Below are 23,178 nucleotides of genomic sequence, written 5' to 3' on the forward strand. Positions count from 1 at the left end.
ATACAACGATAGAAATATTTCTATAAAAATTTATTTGTCCTTGATTAATAACCTATTTATTAACCGAAAATTGGTTTTCTTGTTAGGTCAGAGTGCTGATATTATATTGTTCTGTATTGTCATTGTAAATCTTTAACTAGTGAATTTTCTATGTGTCTGAGGATGCCCTGGGACAGCTTCAATAAAATATTTCTTTAGGCATTAAATCACCTACATTGCCCTTAAATATATCTCCAATACAAAATAGAGCACGGTATCGTTTAATTTTATAAAAAATCTATTGTAATATAACAAAAAGAGTTGTTTTCTGGCAAGCACGTCGTGCTGCCGTGTTTAACAATGAAATAAATAATTAGTTGGTTCGGTAACGGGAGGATTTTTTCCAACTTTAGCCTTATTCTATTGTGTATCGGCAATTTAATATTTTTTGTAATGAGATCTCGAATATTGAGTGGGTGGCTTAAGTTTTTATTTAAAATCACGGAATAATTCAATGCTATGTATATCGCTTACTGCAGGTATAAAATTACTTATTTTTTAGCTTTATTATTAAAGGATAAGTAGTTAAAATTGACACAAAATGCACGTGGACACCTACAAGACATGTACGATGAAGGCCTTTATTTTTTAAGTTGACAATTTCCCTCATATTTATTTGAGAGTTTAACATTTTAGCCGAACGTTTTTTTTTTGGCAATTTTTGTACAGAAAATTGGTAAATAGATATTGTATACTGAGTAGACGTCAGTTACCTGATAATAAGATGTCGTTCTTTGTACTGAGAGATTTTGTAGATAATTGATTTTTTTGATAACAAAACGATAAGGTTTAAATTCAAGGTTACACTAACACAGGTACGTACTTAACAAAAGAAAATTTACAAAAGTTATTGACAAGTGCCAAAAAATCTAATTATTTATTAACGAAGGTCTAAGTTATGTTAAATATTATACCTAATTCTTTTAAAGCTATATTCGCATCGCTTCTGGGATTTCTTTTAGATAATTTTTTAATATCATGTTATCGCATGGACATTCATTCGAAAAACAACACGACTTCTACACATTTGTAGTGATGGCATTCTTTGGAGGGATTTCTTGACAGGTCCTTGAAACCCCCTTGTTTTGAAATGATTTGGGGGTTCTTAGGAGGTAGGGACATGTACGAAGCTTGGCATACGTGCCAATGTATGTACGCATAGGGATCATCACGCTTATAATACTAAGAAAGCCTGAGTGAGAAAAATATACAGTCTTGGCTCGTACATGTATACAAGAATTTTATATTTTCTTAAAAAACAACTAAGAAACTTAACCAAATATAAACTTCAAGCGTGGCTGTAACTATAATATCAAAAATACTCAAAGATCGAAATAATATTACTTGAATGTATTTAAGATGTATATTTGAAATTACCTCTTAAACCGAGTATACAACAATAACTTTAAGGATTTTAATCTTTATGTAGGGGTATTTAAAGTTTGTCCCACAGGGAAAATTCTGTAGGAGTTGGCATTATTGCTTGTTTGCCTTTCTGCGCACTATCATTAACTAAGTTATACATAACAACACGTGGTCTTCAGTGAGAGCGTGTTATTTTTAATCTAATAAATGTTTGCTAAAGTTAAATCCACATGACAGTTCTGAGTAGTATAATGAGGCCGACAAATGTATGGTGTTTTATTGATCAATTTTAAGGAAAGGTAAAATGCCTCCTCTGTCTACTTCAAGCAAATATTGATTTGATTAGTTGGAAATCGAACCTCTAAGTTAGATAAAGGATATACTGACTTTACTCAAGATTATTTAAGAGATAAGAGTCTTAGTATCAACATATAGAATATTTTTTCGTCGTATAGTTAGTTTCATTTGCATGCTTTTTTAACGATACGTTGCTTGACTTACGTGTTAGGTGAATATCGCTGAAAATAATTATTTTTAAATAAGTTTACTTTCGACAATATCAGCAACTTTATTAGAAAATTCTTGCGTAATTCTTGGCAAATTTAATTGATAATTCCAATTATTTAGATTTTTTATAATTTCTTTTCAATAAATGTGTTACTTTAGGTTATAGAGTTTAACTTTATTTAAGATAACAATATATATGTAAGCAGAGGCGTACCGTCACGATCGTTGCAATTTACATAAAATACCTTTTTTAATATTAATTAAAACCAGAAATCTGTATTGTTAAGTGAGAAAACAAACAGTGTATACACTGACGCGCCACCCACGAAGCGAGACATATAATTTAAAACATCTTTTCTCTTACTCACACTTACTCTGAACCTCGTTATATGAAAATCAACAAAGACCTCTTTTGTTTTATACTCAGGTATTCTTACGTTACTTTTCAAATAACCTACAATAGTCACCTGTGTCCTTAAACTTAGCAGGAGATTAAAAAAACAAAAACAAGGAGAAATTCCTTGTAAGCAAAAATTAAAAAGAAAACACAAAGAACTAAGGATAAAGGAACCAAGGAAACAAAAAAAACATAATTCAATAATATAAATATTGCATTTATTTCAACGAATTCGGCAAATAAAATAACTGTAGATAATAATAATACTATGTACCTAGTTTACAATCGGAAATGCCGTTTAGAGAATTTAATTATCACTGGCTGGCACTGGATTCATAATTTGAATAACAAGTAAATGCAGATTGCATAAAATTAGTTTAAAATTAAATTATACAAATAAAAATAAAAATATTGGAAGTCGTGCTCGAGGCAAATCTGTCGTTATGACGTCTACAAACCAAATAGACAACAAAAGGTAAAAAATAAATACAAACATAACATAATACAAAAAAATAACAAAGCGATATGCAATAATAAAACCTGCTAAGTATTTAAAAGATTAATATACGCGTTACATTTATATGCGATATTTGCATTCGAATACTTGACACGCGGTTAAGACGGAAGGCAAGTTTTCACATAATAAATAAATACGAAATATAATGGCAACACCCGCAGCGCGTGCTAAGAATGCACGAGTTTTGACATCTTTATGTAGAGAACGCATTAGAAACAATATTTGCATATCGCCTAACTCCCCAAATTCAACTCTTATGTAAATCATTATAATGTAAAGTACAAACTTATGTTATGTTTGTATGTATTTCGTGCCCTCTGCGAACATATGCAAACTAATTACATACAGTTATATCACAAGTCCTTAAGCTGCCTCTAAACGAACAATATATTTAATATCTATCTCTATCTCTAATACTACATTGTAGTAGTTGTCACGAGCGATCACCATTTACATCTCTGTATCGGCTAGTAGTATACTTTTACACGATTCAATTATTTACAGTGGACTACGATAATAATTTACAACACTCGATTCTTACAAGGCACCTTATTAAATATTAATAGATTTCAGGCTTCGCTATGACTTTATATAATAACTAAAACGTTTTAAATTCTCTAAAATATATAATTTGGTTTTCATTACACACCTACAACAATCGTTTGCTAATACCTAATAGGAGTTTTAAATATGAACAACTAGGAAGAATAATATTATGCAACAGATTACTAGACTACGCAGGCTCTATGTGACGTTCATATTCAATGAGTCTAAATAAATATAAAGAAATGCGAACAATTGGCATCGGTATAGAATTACCGAGAAAGTCTTTTGATTGGCGTAATTTAAATAATTGATTATTCATGTGGAGCGAATGCATGTGCGCCAGATCGGTCCCATTAGATATACGACGTCCTTCACGCGTCCTAACTCCTACCATTGTTGTGTTCGTTTGCATTTGAATAGCGGTGGTCTGTGAGCCGCCCATCGGCCGCGGCCGGCACGCCTCTCGCGCCTCCGAAGACAACCATCTCGCCATCCATCACTCACATATTCAAAAACAACAACCAAACAAAGAAACTTAATGACATTACGAAACTAATATGTACCGTGGTTGTTGTGTTTGAATAACAATACTTATTCGGAGTGAGCATTGAATAATAAGAATTGTTAATACGAGCGAGCAAAATACCTATTTTGTACCGATTTATTGAAGCCCTTTGAATATGAGTGCCACATATGCCGTTATAATTCACTTCATATAACTAATATTTATTTACAGGAATCACTAGTAGGAAAATAGATCAACGACCGTCACGGCACATATGAGCTTTGCACGAAACGTATGGACTACGAATCGTTACAAAGCTCGCCGCTGCGAGGTTCTAAATAAAAAGTTCATTAAACACAACGCATGCTTACGCTATCACAACTACGTTCAAGTACACTCACCGTTGCCGGCAAGCTGAGGGCGGAGGAAGGCGTTGTGGAGCTCGTTGCCAAGCCCGCTCTCCAATCGTGCCGCCATTTGCATCAACGCTAGTGTACCATCGTCACCTGCGCCAGCGCTGTTCTCGAGACGGGCGCGCACGGCGGCGATGTGCCCCCGCGTGAACACATGATCTTGCACCGAGTACTTGTGGCTATATTTAAAGTCGCAGACGCGACAATCTTCGGGTGGTTGTGCGTCTGACACCTCCGATAAACCAGCTGCGAGCCTCGCTTTCTTCTCTTTGGCACGAGCATTTTGGAACCAAACTTGGACTACACGTTTCGGTAATCCAATTTCACGCCCGAGTGCTTCGCATTCTGCCATGGTTGGCGTTTTATAGTCACAAAACAGAGACTTCATGATCTTCACTTGAACAGAAGACATTTGTGTTCGAAATCGTTTACCTGGTGGCCTTTGATTTGGTAAACCCGTGTGAAAGTCAAGCGAAGACGAGTCGTCTTCTTCATAGAATTCCATTGTTTCAGATGCTGTATCAGATCTTTCATCTGCGTCAGATCCTGGTCGTGATAAATCTACAGGTTTGCTGAGATCTAAAGGGATTTCCGATTTTCCATGTTCAGGGCGTCTCTCAGATGGTTCATTACTACCACCATTTTGTTGAGCGGCAGCCTGAACCTGGAGTTCACTTACATATCTCTTCATTGACTCCTCACTATACTGTTTGATAAATTTCTCCATGTCTGAGTGAAACGGCGGAAAAATAGGGGGCAACATGGGAGCCCCCGCTTGGGAAAAATTTTGCTGTCTGTCACTTTGTTGTGATCCAAAACTTGGAGTTGATTCCGTACTTAACTCTTCATCGGGTAATGCATCTACATTTATTTCCCCTCTTGCACACTGATCAGCATGTTTTGTACTTAGATGACTTTCGAGCGCACTCTTCACTTTGAATAGAGCGGGACAAAATGGACATCGTTTATTAATGACTTGCGCATGAGCACGAAATTGTCCTTTTCTTTCACGAGCTCTTGTATTTTGGAACCAAACTTGAACAACTCTCTTTTTTAAACCAACTTCTCGGGCAATATTTTCGAGCATTTTTCTTGAAGGGTTAGATTCAATTTGATACTTTTGATATAAGTAATCTAACTGCTCTGGCAGAATAGTTGTTCTTAGTCGCTTATCTTTCGGCTGCTCACCAGTGTCTGTTTCTTCAAAATCATCAAACTTTCTTTTAACTTGCTGATTAAGGGCAGCCACTAAAGGGTGACGAGCCTCTTCATTTGATAACGACGCATTTAACTGTTGAAGTTGAGCATGTTGTTGTAAAATTCCAAAAGGAGAGTCAGGTGGGTACGTCGGAAATAAGTTAGGATTCATAAAATGAACCATCTGATGCTCTCGCCATAAGTCAAATCGCGGGAAGACTAGGTTGCATTTATCACATTGAAAATTACCATCTTTATCATCTCTAGGATTGTGTGATAGAGGCGTGACAGGCGTATGAGGTGTTGGGGGAGCTGGTGAAACTGGATAGTTGGGTGCAGCAGGCGTTGGAGTACGAGGTGGTGCCGGTGAAACTGGCACATGCGGAACGTGGTGTTCTACGGTGCTTGAATTTGAGTCTTCGCTGCTTAGTGTTGCAGCAACCTGCGCAGCTGCCGCTTGTGCCTGCGCAGATCGTTTCGCATCCTCCTCCTTAAAACAATGAGTCTTCTGGTGTCTAATTAATTCATAGTATCTTTGAAATACGAGTTGACATTTTTTGCATTGGTAGTTGAGACCTGGTGTGCGTTGAAATCGGTTTGCATCATCCATCGATCCCGCAGGTGGATCTGCAGCTGGTTGGTTTTCGTATACTTTTCTAGCTTTTTGCCGAGCGTTTTGAAACCAAACTACTATAACTCTTGGGCTAAGACCTAATAGTTTAGAAAGGTATTCTAAATCGTCATCTTTTGGGTAAGCATTATTTTCAAAAAACTCTTGTAATACTTTTATTTGATAGTCTGTAAATCTAGTTCTGTTGGCGCGTTTGCCAGAAGACCCCGAGCTGTTGGATCCGTTCGAGTTGCCCCCGGAAAGTCCGAAATCGGCCGGTCCCCTGCCAGGGCTGAGGCTGCGATTTGGGGTCAAAGGTAGGACGTTCGGGGGCGCGGAGTTTGGGGACGTGAAATTAGGATTCATTTTAGGTGGAAGCATTGACGGGTGTGGTGGTTGTGGTATACTTGTAGCTGGTATTGAATCCAGTTGAGACTGTATTAAGGAGTTTAAAGATAAATGTGTCGGCGTCTGAGGCCGAGATATGTTTTGGTGCAAGTCAGGTGTACTTAGAGCGGGACTTTGGGATGGAATTTGAGGAAAAATAAAACTTTGATCTTCTTGGTGTCTGTCATCGTATGAATTGTATTTTTCCTCCATTGTGGGCTCTTCATTTGGTTCACATTTTACCTCTGGTTGAGCGACAATCATATTTTCTTCAGTTTTTGCTTTTTTTTCTGGGGGTGGCTTTCCTTCATCTGAGCTCGCCGATGAATCCAAGGTAGTAACTTTCGCTTCACCGGTTTTTTCATATTCTTCAAGATTTAGTGTAGTCGATGGTGGATTGTTAAAATTATAAGGTGAATCTTTGTTACGTTGACGTTCCTTAAATAGTGTGTTTCGGAACCAATGTTTTATGACCTTTGTTGCGAGGCCGGATTGTTTGGCCATTTTAGCAATAGCTTCATCACTTGGGGAGTTATTAATATCAAAGTGCGATCGTAAAATCTTCAATTGATCATCAGTAATACGTGTTCGAGCTCTTTTTTGCCCAGCAGCATTAGCCTGCAAAGAATAGAATTTAATTAAAATTAATATTATTTTATTTTAAATACGTAGAGGTGAAGAGTATGAAGAGCCTTATAGACTACAGGTAAGCTCAAATAACAAGGTAATTGTTATAGATAATAAGACCCTGGCCCTTGGCGCGTAACAAAGAACCCTCTGTTAGTTTGGACAAATAGTTAACGCTTATCTAACAATGTGCGTAGTGCTGACTACGATCAAATATCTTAACATAATAATGTTGTGTAATATGAATATATTATATGAAATAGGTCACATGACCGTTAGTTTTACTCATACAGTCTACAATCACGATAAGTCAAATAATAGGATGATACCTTAATATTGTTAACAAGAGCGTAATAAGATCGCATTATTTAATTTGTGATACTTATTAAATAAATATGTTTATAGAAACCGAGGTCTGTGCAATAATATGACAAATATGTAAAACATTACAATTAATTACATTGTATAAATTGACGTCTATTGTTTATACATAGTTGATTTAATATAACATAAAATAATTTTATATGAGAATACCGGAAAGATAATACATACATTATATAGTATTAGTTTTACTTATTTTCATAAGTAAAACTTACGTTTATTACAGGGTTCTTTGTGATAATAACTCTATATCATTATTTATTAAGATTGGTTTAACAGTCTTAATTTATCATATATTAAGGCACTTTATTGACACACAGTAATTACGTACTTTAGTTAATGAAGTATAGTTTTCCTATTATTTATCTCCGAACATGAAAGGTGCTTTAGAATCTATAAATAGGACATACCTGTTGTTGTTGCTGAATAAGTTGCTGCTGTTTCATGTGGGCGTCTTGAGCGAAAGGCATCGAATCAAAAGGCGGAGGTGGCAGCATCAACGGCACCAGGGGTGGCTGAAGGTTCATAGCGGCTAAAGCACCCACATTTAACCCAAGAGGTAATCCCAGAGATAACATCTGGGCTACCATAGGATGTAATTGGCCTAGTTGTTGCTGTAGCTGAAGCATGTTCAGTGCCGCCTGCATCTCTTGCACTTGTGCTGCAAGCAACGCTCCCGCTTGAGCTTCACTAGAACCATTCGTGTTGTCATTGTAATTTCCATTGTTATCACCCCGTGGTGAAGGCGAACGGTCGCCCTGTGGCGCGGGTGATCCAGCACGAGGGGAATTTGGCGCACCAGATTTTCTTTCATACTCTGATTTGAATTGCTCCGCAAATTGTTCTAAAAATTCCAGGGGAACTTTATCTTTATGCACTTCTTCACAATGAGTCTTTAAAACGAATACACTAGAAAACTCCTTGTTACAGTGTTGGCAGGTAGATTTTGTTTCATCCGGAGGTTTCTCCTCAGGGGGCGGCGGTGGAGGGCTCGGTACCCGCGCCATTTCACGTTCTTCTTGCAGTTTTCGGCGCTGATTTTCATTGTATTGCATGACGAGATCAAAACCGAATGTCTCGAGAAGTTGTTTATACATTTGTGAGTTTCGTTTGGGCGGATTGCCCTTAGCTACCATCTCGTCTAAAGCCGCGGCTTCTGCGTCACCGAGTGGCGATTGCGCCCGCGCATCGCCTAAGGGACATGAAGTAATGCGATGTGCGTCGAGTAGCTCCCCAGTTGGGAATGACGCGTGGCAGCGGTCGCACGAGGCGCTACCTGCGCGAGGGGATCGCGGACTACCTGGGCGCACGGGGGGTGAAGAGCGCGGCCCCCCGCTGCTAGTAGACGAAGGGGATGTATTTTTTGGCGACAACACGTCTTGTAAAATTTTAGCGGGGTCGTTTCTATCCGGCTGCTCTACTAAAGGCCGTGTCAAGTCAACGTGGCCCGCCGCGGCTAACTCTTGCAACTTGCCGGCACGTGTTTGATGCAAAACTGATCGCATATGAATGTCCAACGTGCTGCCTTGCGTATAAGCTACTTTGCATATATTGCATTTGTATCTTTTGCGATCATCCTCTTCACTCGATGTACTTTTAGGTGTCAGAGTCAAATTAGATGGTGCAGTTCCAGCGCCTGGTGAAACGGGAGGATTATTATTATTTTGCTGTTCTTGCATGGCTCGTTTTAATTTATGTAAATGACTGACGCTATTGTAATGAACCAATAAAATATTCTTCTGTGTGAATGACTCTTTACATACATCGCACTTAAATGGTCTGTTTGGGTCCAGATACTTTTCCATAGGATAAGTTAACTTTTCACCTTTTCTGTGAAGAAGCGTCTTATTGTGCGCTGTAAGATATGATTGCCTTGTAAATGCAACTTTGCAACGATGGCACTTATATTTTCTATTTGGATCGTTATAAGAGTCTTCAGCCATAGCCTGAGAATTCAAATAATCTTCTAAGAATTGTTGGTCTTTATAAATTATGGAGTCATCAGAATTTTCAGCATCATTGTGGCCTGATTCGTCAGCAACAGTAGCACTGGAGTCTCTATCTTCCATCTCTCCTAATTCATCATCTGGTGTTCTTAGGGCCTCTTTGCGCAATAATTCTGCTGTAGTATGATCTAATGCAGTTGCTTGGTTTGATTGCAGTAAAGGATTAGATGCCAAGCTACGTTTGAAAGCAGCGAGTTCATCTTCCGATAATTCAGAGTGAGAAGTTTCCACATGTTTCTGAAGAGCTAATATTGATCTAAAGCTCCGTCCGCATAGAACACATTTAGTAGCGTCGCGAATAAGATGATATTGCGAATGAAGTTGAAGTTTTTCGACTGTTTTGAATGCAAGACTACATTGATTGCAACGATATTTGTAAACATGTTTTTCTGAGACTGACATATTAGCAATGGAGTTGCGGGCATGCGCTTCTTTGAAGTGGTTTTGTAGAGCTTGAGCTGCCTCGAAATAACGGTTACAACCTTTTTTCCAACAGACGTAACCGGGTCCTTGGGGTGTTTGTTTCAATTCCAGATGTCCAGATTCATTTTGATGATGGCAAAGTTCATCTACGTTTCGGAATGTTCTGTTGCAAGTAGAACACCTTTCTGTTTCTCCATCTACGCTACCTTCAGAGCGTGGTGAAGATATCTCTCTCTCACGTTCTTCATCGCCTTGTCTGGAATCTTCACGTTGAGATTGATTAGCTCCGTTTAGCCAGTGGCTTTGATCAACTAAAAGTAATAGTCGCTGTAGCCCTTCTGAGTTCACAGAATGGATTTGCATCACGTGGCGTTCGAGTGCTGGTCGATCCTTGAATGCATCTTGGCATAAAGGACAAATAAAATGTCTTGCTGAGTCAGCATGCATTGAGTTTACGTGCATGTGAAGCTTGTTTTCGCTATCACAGCTGAAATTACAGTATGGGCACGTGTGAGATGGCGAAATGTCTTCTTCTTCCTTTTCATTCGATACTTGAGGTAAGGATTGTTGAGGGACTTGCTGCTGCTGTTGTTGCTGTTGGTGTTGTTCCAAAAATCGCATCATCTTTTGCTCCTGAGTCAGTTCAGGTTTTTGGTCAACAGGCTCCTTGTTATCTGTTAACAAAAAGAAAATACACATGAAGTAAGAGTTCATTAAATCGGTGGAGTGTGGGCGCGCAAAGTGACTTACTTTCCTGTACGGAATGTGCACACGGAATGGATAGCAATCGGTAATCTGAACATGTTAACAATGTCTACCTACGTCTACGTGAGATTTATCTACAAAAAAGATTATTTTTATAAATGAAGCTGACTATTGTTCGGTGCCAGCGTTTGTTACTATTCTGAATTGAAGTTAAAAATAAAATTCTTCTCCTTTATATTATTAGTAAGACTTGTTTTGTTTGCGTCGTCCCATCAAGACAAAGGTATCGCTCTATCCACCCCGTACGCACACATTCACAGGCACATTAATACAACGTAACAAATATATTGTAATTTTGCACACAAAGAAGATACAGAGCGGGCAAACAATCATTGTTCATTATTACAAAAGGTTCGAATTCGCGTCAGATCAAATGCATTTGGCAGATCGTATGTGAATTTGACAATGAGTGCGAGAGAGATGCGAAGAACGTGTGACGGTATTTATTATTTGACCAGGGATATGTCCACGGCAGCGTGTGAAAGAAGCTGCCCTGTTGTTTACGCTTAAATAAGGAAGGTGAAAAAATCGTTCCGTTCCGAAACCGACCGTTCGTTATATCTATCACTATTGAGTAAGTTTTAAGTATATATTAATAAAGATATTTAGTAAAAATGTCAACCTTTTGCTAAAAAAATTATGTTATCTTTTTTGGAAATGCCAAATTGAATGTATTTACAAACTGATAAATTAGCATATAATATTACTGTATTGAAGATTGCAAAACAATTAAGTTTGCCATAAAAAAATATTGTCAATCTTAATTAAAATATCATTCAGTATGGATGCGAGTGACCGAACCAGCAGTAAGACTGCTTTGATAAAAAGTTGAGAACAAAAAATTCAAACAATATTTTGAAATTCGAATAAAAGCACGATCTCATAAGGGGACATCACAATTAATTAAAACTGGAAATTATCTCACACTCGAGCGCAGCTGAAACCAGCCCTTGCGGGAACTCGTTTCATAGTTTTAAAACCGTTACATCTAATGAAGGGGAGAGCGATAAGTAAATCCATAATAATAATCAAAGGAATGACCCTTAACGTGGACCGGAGTGACCAGTGAATTTATGATGTATACCGGCCGACCCAAAGTCTGGCATAGGAACAGGTATGGGACCATGTCTATAAATGCGATCTCCAACGCTTTTTGTCAATGGACAAAGAGCCTTTTCTAAGGAAACACCACATCGTTATAGCGTCATAAAGTAAGTATTGTGTGGCTTTGTTTCGCGGGATATGGGTCAGGATTTTTATAACGTGGCGTTAGGATTACAATGCAACTCAAATGTCGCAATTTTAATCACGATTTTCTGTTTTTCTTTTCCAATCGATAATCTATATGTATACCAATTTCGCTAATTATTTTTGTTGTTGTGTTTGTTATTCTTATGAAAGAAAAAAAATAAGAAAATTGCGCGGAAAAATGGAAAATTTAAGAATACATAACCACCATATTAAGTAATCCTGACTTTTGTTACGATATCAATTTTCTTTTTCAGTGCATAGCGGTTTCACTTATCAAACTTTTTTGATATAAACTTATGGCGTTTGACATAACATCGCCAGAATGCGTGCAGCGAATATCGTCAAATAGGAGGAAAATAGGAATAAGAAAAATAAACTTCATTTAAAACATATGCTTTGATCGGAGTTATTATATTGGTGATTAATGTTCATACTTAAGACAGGACAACATCTGTCTGATATAATCTTGATACTATAATTTTTTTTCTGAAAGTGAAATATTAAAAAAAAAAAATTATCTTCAGTAAACTATGTTTGTCAGTTTTCAATATCCAATACATCATCCAAGCAAAAGCAATCGCGGAAGTAAATTTATGGCAATCGAACGTTTAAAGTACCTCGCTCAATAAGGTGAAAATAAGTAATAAGCATAAATACGGGACACAATGGTGTAAGTAGGATTTCTTTCGCCTCCACATTTCTCTCATGGTTTATTGTATTTCAGTGTGACCATAAACATGCGTCGAGAAATGCGGCTGGCGACATTGTAAGATGATGTAGCGAGCTCATCACAAGGCGGCAATCATTCTTAATGTACGATGGGCACATACGTAATGCGAGTCATTGTCCCGCGTGCGGTACTTATGGAAAATTCGCGTTCTCAATTCAAATCTTCTCGTCGTCTCCCTCGCTCGCGGGGCGGAGTCGCTTCCGACCAATGACTGAGGCCGACTATGGCGACACCGTGTAAGGCGTACGTTATTAAAGAAACCTGTTCTAATGTGCGCTTCAAATTAAATTTTGTCCGTGTGTAATTATCTCATTATAGTAATTACGAGTTCCTTGCTAAATACCCACCGCTTTACATGGTCACCGCTAGATTTGAACACGACGTGTCAGTCACGCACGGTAATGTACCATACAATGTCGATAATAGAACTCACTTTATTGACCTCACTTTGGCGAAAACTTATACAGCGATGTCGTATTCGTAACTCGCTCGAAAGTGAGAAGTTTGTAAAAAACGCAAAACAAAATTGATTAAGGAACGAATCGTTTTAAATTGGAAACCGATAGTGATGTTTCGAAATCACATTCATAAGTCTACTCAGTATTATTTTATCGATATGCACTACAGTAATGGTTCTGGTGACATTAATTTTAATGGAATTTTCACGGTTTATAGTATAAAATGTTGCGAAATAATATGTTAAATATAATAAGTAATAAATAACTCGGTATCATAACGTTCACATAAGTGAGCGACATCTAGGTGAAAAAGAAATAATGATTCGATTATCGATCTGCGCACGCGCATCTAATTGCCTTTTTTAGCTTTTTGTTAATATTTTATTTTTTATAAATTTTAGTTCTTTATTGTTGATATATTTACATAATTACTTTAAAACAATGCGATGAGGAAGTAAACAGTAAGTGTAACAATAGGTTTGTTATGCTTGGAAAATAACGGTCACTAACTAGAATAATATTAAATTACTTATTTATTTCTTATTAGAGACTGGCTGGCTGTCACATCGCCTCTAAAGGATTGTGACAAAATTTATTTGTATAAAATTATATTAAAGAAAGCTTCAAGTCTTTTTTAGTGTCTATAGTTTTTGTCTATTGAAAATATTTTTCCTATAAATAGATACGCCCTTTGTCATATAGAAGTCAAATATTTTATAAAATATATTTCTAAGTACGATTATTAAAAACTCACCATTCTCCTGCTGATCGAATGGACTAGGTAGTTCCGATGGCTGAGGGATAACTTGGAAAAGTTCAGCAACGTCCGGCGTAGGGTCTTTCCCCTCAGAACGGCGCTGGAGTTGATGAATCTGTTCCATCTGAAGATGCTTCACTGAACGAACATGTTGCAGTAAAGGGAGGCGGTGAGGTGCCCCGAAACCACACAGTGCACATCGATATACTCTCGAGCGATCACGTGGTAGTCTAGAGGAACAATCGCGAAGGTGCCTCAACAATAGCGCAGCAGCTTCGTGGCGAGCACCGGCTGCGTGCAGCTGGAGCTTATGTGCGGAGTTCGTATAGTAATCACACGCACAGCATCTGACTTGAACGCCACCCACTCCTGCGGCCCCAGTGCCAACTCCACCACAAAATTTAAGTTTCCACTCATTGCGTGGACCTCCTTCTTTAACGTGATTTACATGTTGTAGCCTTTGCAAATGCTTATCAGTCTTGCAATGAAGTTGGAAGTTGGCTTTTAAATTAGTTTTGTATGTGCACAGTTTACAAACGTAGTGACCGGCGACCAGCGCAAGTATCTCTTGCTCCCGAATTTTAGTTCGGTCCTGAGCCAAGTGGTGACCGAGGGCCTCTAGGGAGTCCGTAGAGAAACAATTGCAAATGCAGCAATGGAAAGTTCTTTCTGGCTCGGGATCCGCTGGTTCCGGTGGTGGCTCCATGGCATCTGGATTCAAGCCTACATCTAAATGCGCGCCAAGTTCAGGTGGGGATGGTCCTGGACCACCTGTCATTAGTTGAATCATAAGGGCTTGGTTGTAGGCCATATCCGCCAAAGCAGCTTCAGGATTGGGAGGAGGCGCTTCTCCTCCATGAAAGTGGAGTAAGCTTTCAAGCTGTTGTTGACTCTGTTGTCTATGATGCAACGCTGATAATGTTTGCATGTGTTTCACATTTTGCTGTAGAACAAGCATGTTATGAGTATGTTTTTCAGAGGTCATATGTATCCTTAGGTTTCTGGCCACATTTGTCTCGTAGTTGCATACATCACATCTAAATGTAGGCTTTGGTTTTTGACCTAAAGGTGAATGATGTGGTAACGGTGGTTTATGTACTCCAGGTGGTGTATGTTGTGAAGGTGGTAAATTTCCTTCTCCTGGATTACCACCGTTTTGTAATTCTTGCATATTATTGAGATGCTTGTCAGATTGCATATGAATGCTTAAGTTTCCTTTAGTTGTTGTTGAGTAATTACATACTTCACATCTATATGGTTTATATCCACAAGTGTAGGTTTCTCCTCTAGCTAATCGTGGATGAGGTTGACCAGCGATACAGTAAATGCAACTGGTTTCAGCTTCCGGGTGCTTTTCTTTCATGTGAATTTCTAATGTTTCTTGATATTTGTAATGCCAATTACACTTTGGACACTTCAAGGTTTTACATGAATTTCGACTGTGCATACCAGCCAATGGTCCTCCTAGTCTACCTGAATTTAAAATAAGCTCACATTTCGGACAATCAGCACCAGATGGTCTCCCGCCTAAATGATCTGGGCACACTCCTATCGTTGTTCCAGAAAGAAATGCTGGTGGTGCCGCTTGGAATGGCGGTGAAGAGTTAGGACTTACTCTCGGCTGAACCGAGGCGTTGATGGCATGAGGATGAGCCACAGATATTAAAGAATGTTGTGGTAGTAATGATTCCGCTAATGATCTAGGTGGCCTCCAGGCAGGTGGACTCGGCCTTCTGTCATCGCATGATCCATTCGGTAACATACTGTCATTGTCTCTATCTGGCGTCATAAGATCAAGCCTTTTTTCCACTGATGGACTTGATAGTTCTGACATGTTGGCAGGACTGCCAGAGATGGAAGCTCGTTGTGGCGCAGCTGCACCTACTGGTTCTAAGAATGAGACTAGTGATTCTTTATCTTTACCAACACATTGAATGATAGCCGATGCATTTTCTCTTGACAGTGCATCTCTTTCAGAGTCTAGTAAAGATAAACTATGATCAGATTGTGCATGTGCTACAAACGACTTCGCATATCCAAAGCTAAGTTTACAAATAAAACACATTAGAATAGGTTTAACTGGTACGCTTACGCACTCAGGGGTTGGAGACTGAGGTCTCGGAGTCTCTTTTCCACGAAAACTAAACACTCGATAACTGTGCATTACGGGTGCGTCAGGTCTCGCCCTCGCTCTTTCAACAGCTAGTCTTCCGTATAGAGCGCCGTATAGAGAAGGATTTCTTGATACGTAGAATGCGCTGGCTATTTGTGGAAATTCAAGCTGCCTTTCAACGACGTTGCTATCTCTGCTATCAACAATGCAACCAGGTTCTATTTTAGGCAAGTCCGAGAGGCTAGTTTCACCCTCTGACAGCTCAGAATCTTCGATGATATAGGCTGAGCCATCAGGGTTGTAGACTATCTTTCCATCGAAATGTTCTACATCTGAGGATAGTGGTGGCGAGTCACGGCGTGAGGTGAGATCTACGGCGTCGGGGGCGGCAGGCGGCGAAGTTGGCGCGGGGGCAGAAGAGGGCACTGGCGTAGGGGCAGCTGGTGCTGCTGGCGCAGCCCGTGGATCCTCCTCAGGACTCATGGTACCGTCGTCGTCGTCGTCGGGTTCGAGAGCGGCAGAACTTTGCGGATCGTCGCGCTTGCGGCGCCGCTTGCGCTCCGAGGGCGGGCCGCTAGCGGGGCCGCCTGGCTGCAGCGGCGTGGGCATGGCGCCGAGCGTCAAGGGCCGGCATCACATGCTTTCCTGCAACCAAAATACATACAACATGAGTTTGGTTTTCACAAAAACTAATAACAAAGTAGTCAAAATAATAAATAATAGATAGACATCTATGTGCGTGAAGTATTTAAATTAAAATCCAGAATAATCGGCCCTTATCTCACTAGCATTTGCGCAAACAAATGCCATCATTTATCCAAATGACAGCCTGTCAATTCTGTCAACAGCGACACTATTACAATTAAGCAACCAATAATATTGGAACTCTGTAAACACTCTTAACGAGATATACGATACTCGTCCTTGTTCCCTCAAATATAGAGACACGATTTGTTGCTTCAATAATGTATCGAGTTGAGTAATTCCAATAAAAATTTGTTAAAAATTGAGATTGAGCCGTCATCTTCGTTATCTTGGGCGTTATCATTGATAACTCTGTCTCACATATACCATTTTAACGAAGTAAATATTAAAAGTATTTCCACTTATTTATTTAGTTGACAGACTTAAGATAGCTAATCACCGAATTGACACATGATATAATAATTGATAGAACCATGATGAAACTGATGGAAGAACCTCATTCGTTATTATTAAAATATTTCAAGAATACACAATGAGTTGTTAAAATGGTCGACATAGCGAAATTAATTTCCACTAAGCTCGATTGAATTGAGCTGACTAATTTTTAAACTAATCACTGACTAATGAGTGAATAATGACCGGAAGAATGATAATACTCTAACACGTGATTTCCCACCTAACCGGATATGTATTATAGATAAACTATGTATTCAAATTAGATATTTTTAACAATTAGAAGTCCTCAATGATCGGTCATTTGTGGACAGACCGCGCCTATTTCAATGTTTGCTTAGTAACGGTCGAGCACGAAGCCCTTGAGAGCGATTGTGCGATAAATTATATTACAGCAGAATTTGATAATGTTAATATTTACTTAAACGACAGACTGTGTGAAAGAAATTCGTTGTATGAATTTCGGGTATAAATTAATACCCAAGGCGAACCCAATTCTGATAAGAACATGAATACGTCTGATCCCATGATTTTATGGTAATGAATATATATAATACACATTAGCTTTGAATTATCAGTAAAAAATGATTTGTAGGCTACCTTAATCTGCTAATGTACAAGAATCGTATTATAAAAGAGTCTTAAAATCTATTTATTTTTGGTTATAACTTTTGTTTCTTCTGCTTAATAAGTAGTAATACTTATTAAATAGAAAATAAAGAAATTATCTAATATTATTGTGACATGTTATTTTAGTGTTACCATAAATTCGTATTTTTAATATTTTGGATTTACAGTAAAAATTATGACTACAGTAAAAATATAAAAAGAGCTTTAATTGCTATTGTCATTATTGCAACATTTGTACGCGAATGGAACTTATGCAAAGGCAATTAGAGAGGTGAACCGCTCACTTCTCATGACTCAAATTTCTAACTAAAGTTTAACAGATTAAAAATAATGAAAGAGAATAAAAATAAACTTCAGCGAAAAAAGAACCACACTTTTGCTACGTTTCTGATCGTATTTAAAAAATCTCGTTCGCTATTTAAAGTCCGAACATTCTAATAAGAATGTTTGTTCGCCTTTTATGTGTTATAACTCGCGAAATTATTGAGGACGAGTCTATAATTTATGTTGTGCAAATCGAGTTGTATTTAATAAAGTTAATAGTTAACAAGACTTGCTCGTGCAGGGATTCCCATCGTAACACATCAGTTTGACAATTACGAGTGTTGGTATCTGGACTAGTTAGCTTCAATTATCCGAAAATGAATCAATTGTCCAGAAACTTTAGGTACTTTATGTAATGGGCCAGGATGACCTATGGGCTTGAGATACTCTCGACTCTGAGGTCTGTAATAGGTTATTTTAGTAGTGTTAGGTTAGTGGTAAGTGCGATTATCAAAGCTGAGGTTGTGACTTCGAACCCCGGTACTAATGAATTTTTGATAGTATCAAGAAGAACTTATTGAATGCAGTATGTTTTATACGCAAAGTTCTTGCCGAAATGTTTGTTTTGTCCTATTGGAAGGTTAATTATATTATATTAATTTGCCATTTACTCGTCATGGTTAACTATATTAGTCATGTTACAATCATCTCCAGCCCGAATGTAGCTTCAGTCAATTTTCAATGAACGCACACATTCGCAGTAGCAAATTGTATCTGAGCGTGGGAATATCATAGATTCATACTACATAAGCCCGCATGATCGCATTGCTCTAATAATTGATATCGTGTTCATTAATAAAGATAATTTAAGGGATTTCAAAGTAGTTTCTCTTATATATCGTTTATTTGTAAAGAAGGTGGTTTAGATTGATTAATTACAAAAATCCGCACAATAAGCCATATAAAAATAGGCATACAAATGTAATATTAATTATCATGAATAATAATAACAGTTAATTATAATTGTTGTCAAAATTTATGGTCTAAATACTCATCCAAACTATAAAGGCTTTAAAAGTGTAATCACTTTCCCCTTGAGATATATAGATATAATATTATTATATTGTTTGATTACGTTGCTTCCGTCAGCACTTTGACATTTATAATCAAAACAGGTACGTATAAAATTAGGTGTAAGGAAGTTTACGCGCAAATGGTGTAGAAACATTTATGTGCATGCGTTTTGAATTTTTGTTTCCGAATCAGAAGCAAGGAGCTCACGTAACGTAGAGATCAACTGAGTTAGTTAAGACTCATTAAGGCGCGATCTAAATCGTGATCAATACACTTTCGAATCACAATTTACTGTTTATTAGAAACCACGACAATCGGTGCACTTTCCTTAATGTCGTAGCTGTTATTATCATAAATAATTCAACTAGGTGTGGGGGGAATTTATGAAATGCGTTTGTTGTAGTCAAACGAGCGAGTAAAGCTCTGATTGGTTTCTGAATTCGTTGTTAACTGTACGTGTTCTAGTAGTTTGTAATATAATTATAGTGGCTTAGAAGAACTATACCAGTTTTTTTTTCAGATAAAATATTGTAAGTAACATATTATATGTATTTTAACCGGGGCTTACATTTAGATGGGTGTTTTTGCTGTTGGCTAACCAAATAGATAAAGCACAAACCAAATGTTATATTTATTAATTTTTGATGTTCCGTGATTGACATTACGTCTTGTGCTAAACAGTGGTAATTGGAATAATTTATTTTTATAAAATATAACGGGACAAACGGGCAGGAGGCTCATCTGATGTTAAGTGATACTGCCACCCAAGGACACTCTACACTCTAGGGCTCGCGAGTGCGTCGCCGGAGTTTTAATAATTGCTCTTTTCTTGAAGGACCCTAAGTCGAATTAGTTCAGAAATACTTCAGTGGGCTGGTCCCACATAATAGAGGTGCTCGGCAAAAACTGCCTTGAAAAACGCTCAGGATACTTTTAATTTAATATAATTTTTACTAAATTAGGTTAGTCTTAGTTATTATTAGTCTTCAGTTGGGCTAAATCGTAAAGTTAAATCGTGTCTTTGAAAAAAAAATTCACATAAAACCTATCATTTATATCTTCTAATTAAATATTTTTCCCTAAAAATAAAAATATTTAGAAGCACATACAAAGTGAGTTTTTATAAACAAGAGTTTAAATGTAATTGTCAAAAAACTTAAAACACAAGCATTTTATGGGAACAATCTCCCCGAAGACTTACTTAATAAGTGATGTACAACGTAATAGTCTTGTTACGTGGGAAATGTTAAAGTGTTGCATGGTAAGGATTCAGTGTACAATGTCCTCTGCGGCTACCCTTACACGATAATGGGCTTAAACGGAGGCATTCGAACTTTTTTTAGAGTAAGGTTTGTGTGCACAGACTATCGTATACCATACCATATATTAAACATAATAATAGTCTGTGAATCAATAAGTTGCGAAGATCCTAGTATGTTTAGATAAATATTTATCATACAAAACTTCTATGATCTATTCTTAATAAAAAAACCAATATATATTCTAGCAGTATTTCGTTTGCATTCATTTGACAAGTCAGTTTACCTTGTATTTCTTCTCTGTAGTTGTGACTCATATAGAACGTCAAAAGGCGTTATATATTTCACAATGAGCAAGATAAGATTGTGACTAAAGATCATATTGGGATACTTTAATATATTAAAAGCGGTAGATAAAAAATGGTAATCTACTGAAACAAGATACTACAATTACTATTTTATAAAAAAAAAACACAGTAGACACGGGAGTGGTACATTGCCCATTCACGTCGTAATCAGTGACGGTACATATGAACATATAAAAGCAACAATGTAATTAGTAAATGCAATATGCAAGTATTACACTGCTAGTGCTTGCGAGCATTAGAGCTAAATACCTATTATACCACAACATACCTCCAGCCTCAATCAACAATTCAAGGAGAAAATTAATTAAAATAAAATTACGTGTCCAATTACGCGGCGTATGTGAAACGTGAGGCTAATTCTGTTAATTTGTCATTTTAATTAACCCCAAAGCGTCTGCGAAACCAAATAACAAGGCTTAGTACGTGAGCGAACAGTAATCATCTAAATGAGATCGAAGCAAAGATGATTTTATGATTTATTTGCTTACGAAGCTAATTGCGCGAGGCGCCTGTCGGCTTTCGATATTACCAATATAAGAGGGAAATTCGGACATTTCTGTGTTTATTTTCCGATAATCATTTATTTAACTCAATTGATGAGATTGAGGTTCCTCGAAATGTAGCGATCAATTTGCTGTAAATGTTTCTCGCAATACCTAATTCGTGAAGACATAGATAGCCTCGCATGATCTGTCGGGCGCCAGTCAGTCCACGTGCTGAGGAACCGTCAATTTTCGCCTGTAATTATTGCGGACCCTTCGATACTTATTTCTATTTTTTCGGCGCTTAATTGTTGCAACAGATGACTTTTTTGTCGAACCACCTCAAAGAGAGCGGAAAGGCATCAAACGCTGCGTCGAATTTTGAAATAATTATACATAAATAGTCCCTTGAGCGAGCGATTAAGACAATTTCTGAAGCAAATTGCCGCAGACGAGTATAATAGCACACGCGTTCACTCATAAATATCTGGATTACGTTTTGTACGAGATTAAGATTGATTCGATACCGATGCTTTCTGCTATTAATGCCTGGAACGTTGTGTTAATATTTCAAATCATTATTCCGTTTTGTATGTGATTTGTAGGTTATTCGACAAATTGCCGTGCGTCATTAATAGATAACGGATATCGGTGGATAATTAATGATCGATACACGTGAAATAATTAATTAGTGGCCGGTGTTGGATGCTGCGGCGCCTGGGGCTGGAACACAAAAAACAATGACGTGCGGTTTTCGGCTGTACCGGCGCCGAAGTTGTGGCGACATCCGCCGATCGCGTACCACTTCTCTATAATTTAGTAGACCACGAATTAGTTTTAATCGCGTTTCAGTGAGATGAGCGTGACGCCGGTCGAGTCTCCAGAATGTGTCATTAATGTTAATTTGAATGATTGTGTTTTTTTCTGAGCTGCAATTATGTGGCTTTCGGCGTGGCTTTAGCTTAGTTTTAGTTTTAATACATTCCTTTTAATTATAGTACATAAATCGAACAATTGTTTCGAGTGTTGATTATGCTATTGTATTTGTTTTATCGAATGGCGAGTCAATCAGTTGCATAAAATGCATTATCGCGATACTTTAAGTACGTGTTTCATGATGTAGGGATGTCCAAAATAGATAATGAGGTGAGCTAAAATCAATAGCAATTAAGATTCTCACGAATCCACGATACATCAAATCCGTGTTCCATCGGTCTGCGTGCGCGCAATTAAAACGAAACCAGCAATCAGCCGCCATGTTTGTACGGACGATGTTAATAGCGATCAGTAATTACACATCAGAATCATGCCATCGCTATTTCTCGGAAGACTGATCGAATTAATAGGACCTATTTAAGATGAATTAGGTGTTTATCTTAATCACCATAGTCGCAGTTAAAACCATCCCTCAGAGCAACATTGAAAAAAAATCAAATATTCAGTAGAGTCAATTTAACGAGCAATTTCGTCGCTATGCCAAGAATTTATATAACACTTTCATACAACGAAAGTACCCCTACATCCGGGGTGTATATCTAAATTCAATTACAAAAAGCCTTCGCTAGGTGTGCTGCACCCGCGCCTCCCAACGGTATAACAACTCAATTTCTCCATATTATTAAGAAGGGCGAGGGGTGTCAAGGGTGGTGGGAGCACAAAAAGAATGCTAATTTAAAATTCTTATTGCTGTGTATGCGCGCGCGCCTTATGTATCACCCGCGTAACAAAAGAGAAACCGACCGAGCGCGTAATTTCAATCTAATATTCAATTTGAGAGGAACTTCAGCCATCTTTTATTTATTTTCCGGGTTCTAAACGTTCATGAATTCACGCGCCACTTTATTAGCTTTCAGAACTTCATTGTTGCCAAATGTTTTTATGACTGAGATTTCGCCTGCATTGTTTTATATTCTGTACGGAGTAAAAGGTTTTATTGTATTCAAAGATAT

At 37.8% G+C, this 23,178-nt stretch overlaps 1 protein-coding gene across 1 annotated transcript in view; it reads right to left on the reverse strand.

Annotated features, from left to right (window-relative positions):
• The window catches only part of LOC123710388 (zinc finger homeobox protein 3), a 104,488-nt gene that overhangs the window by 58,031 nt on the left and 23,279 nt on the right, over window positions 1-23,178 (reverse strand). Inside the window, exons 2-4 of the mRNA XM_045662239.1 lie at window positions 13,879-16,639; window positions 7,902-10,594; window positions 4,278-7,101 (exon numbers count right to left, since the gene is read on the reverse strand). Coding sequence (XP_045518195.1) covers window positions 4,278-7,101; window positions 7,902-10,594; window positions 13,879-16,603 — 8,242 coding nt within the window. The 5' untranslated portion in view covers window positions 16,604-16,639. The remainder of the gene's footprint in view (window positions 1-4,277; window positions 7,102-7,901; window positions 10,595-13,878; window positions 16,640-23,178) is intronic.

This window comes from Pieris brassicae, chromosome 5, assembly GCF_905147105.1.
Source record: "Pieris brassicae chromosome 5, ilPieBrab1.1, whole genome shotgun sequence".
Classification (NCBI taxonomy): Eukaryota; Metazoa; Arthropoda; class Insecta; order Lepidoptera; family Pieridae; genus Pieris; species Pieris brassicae.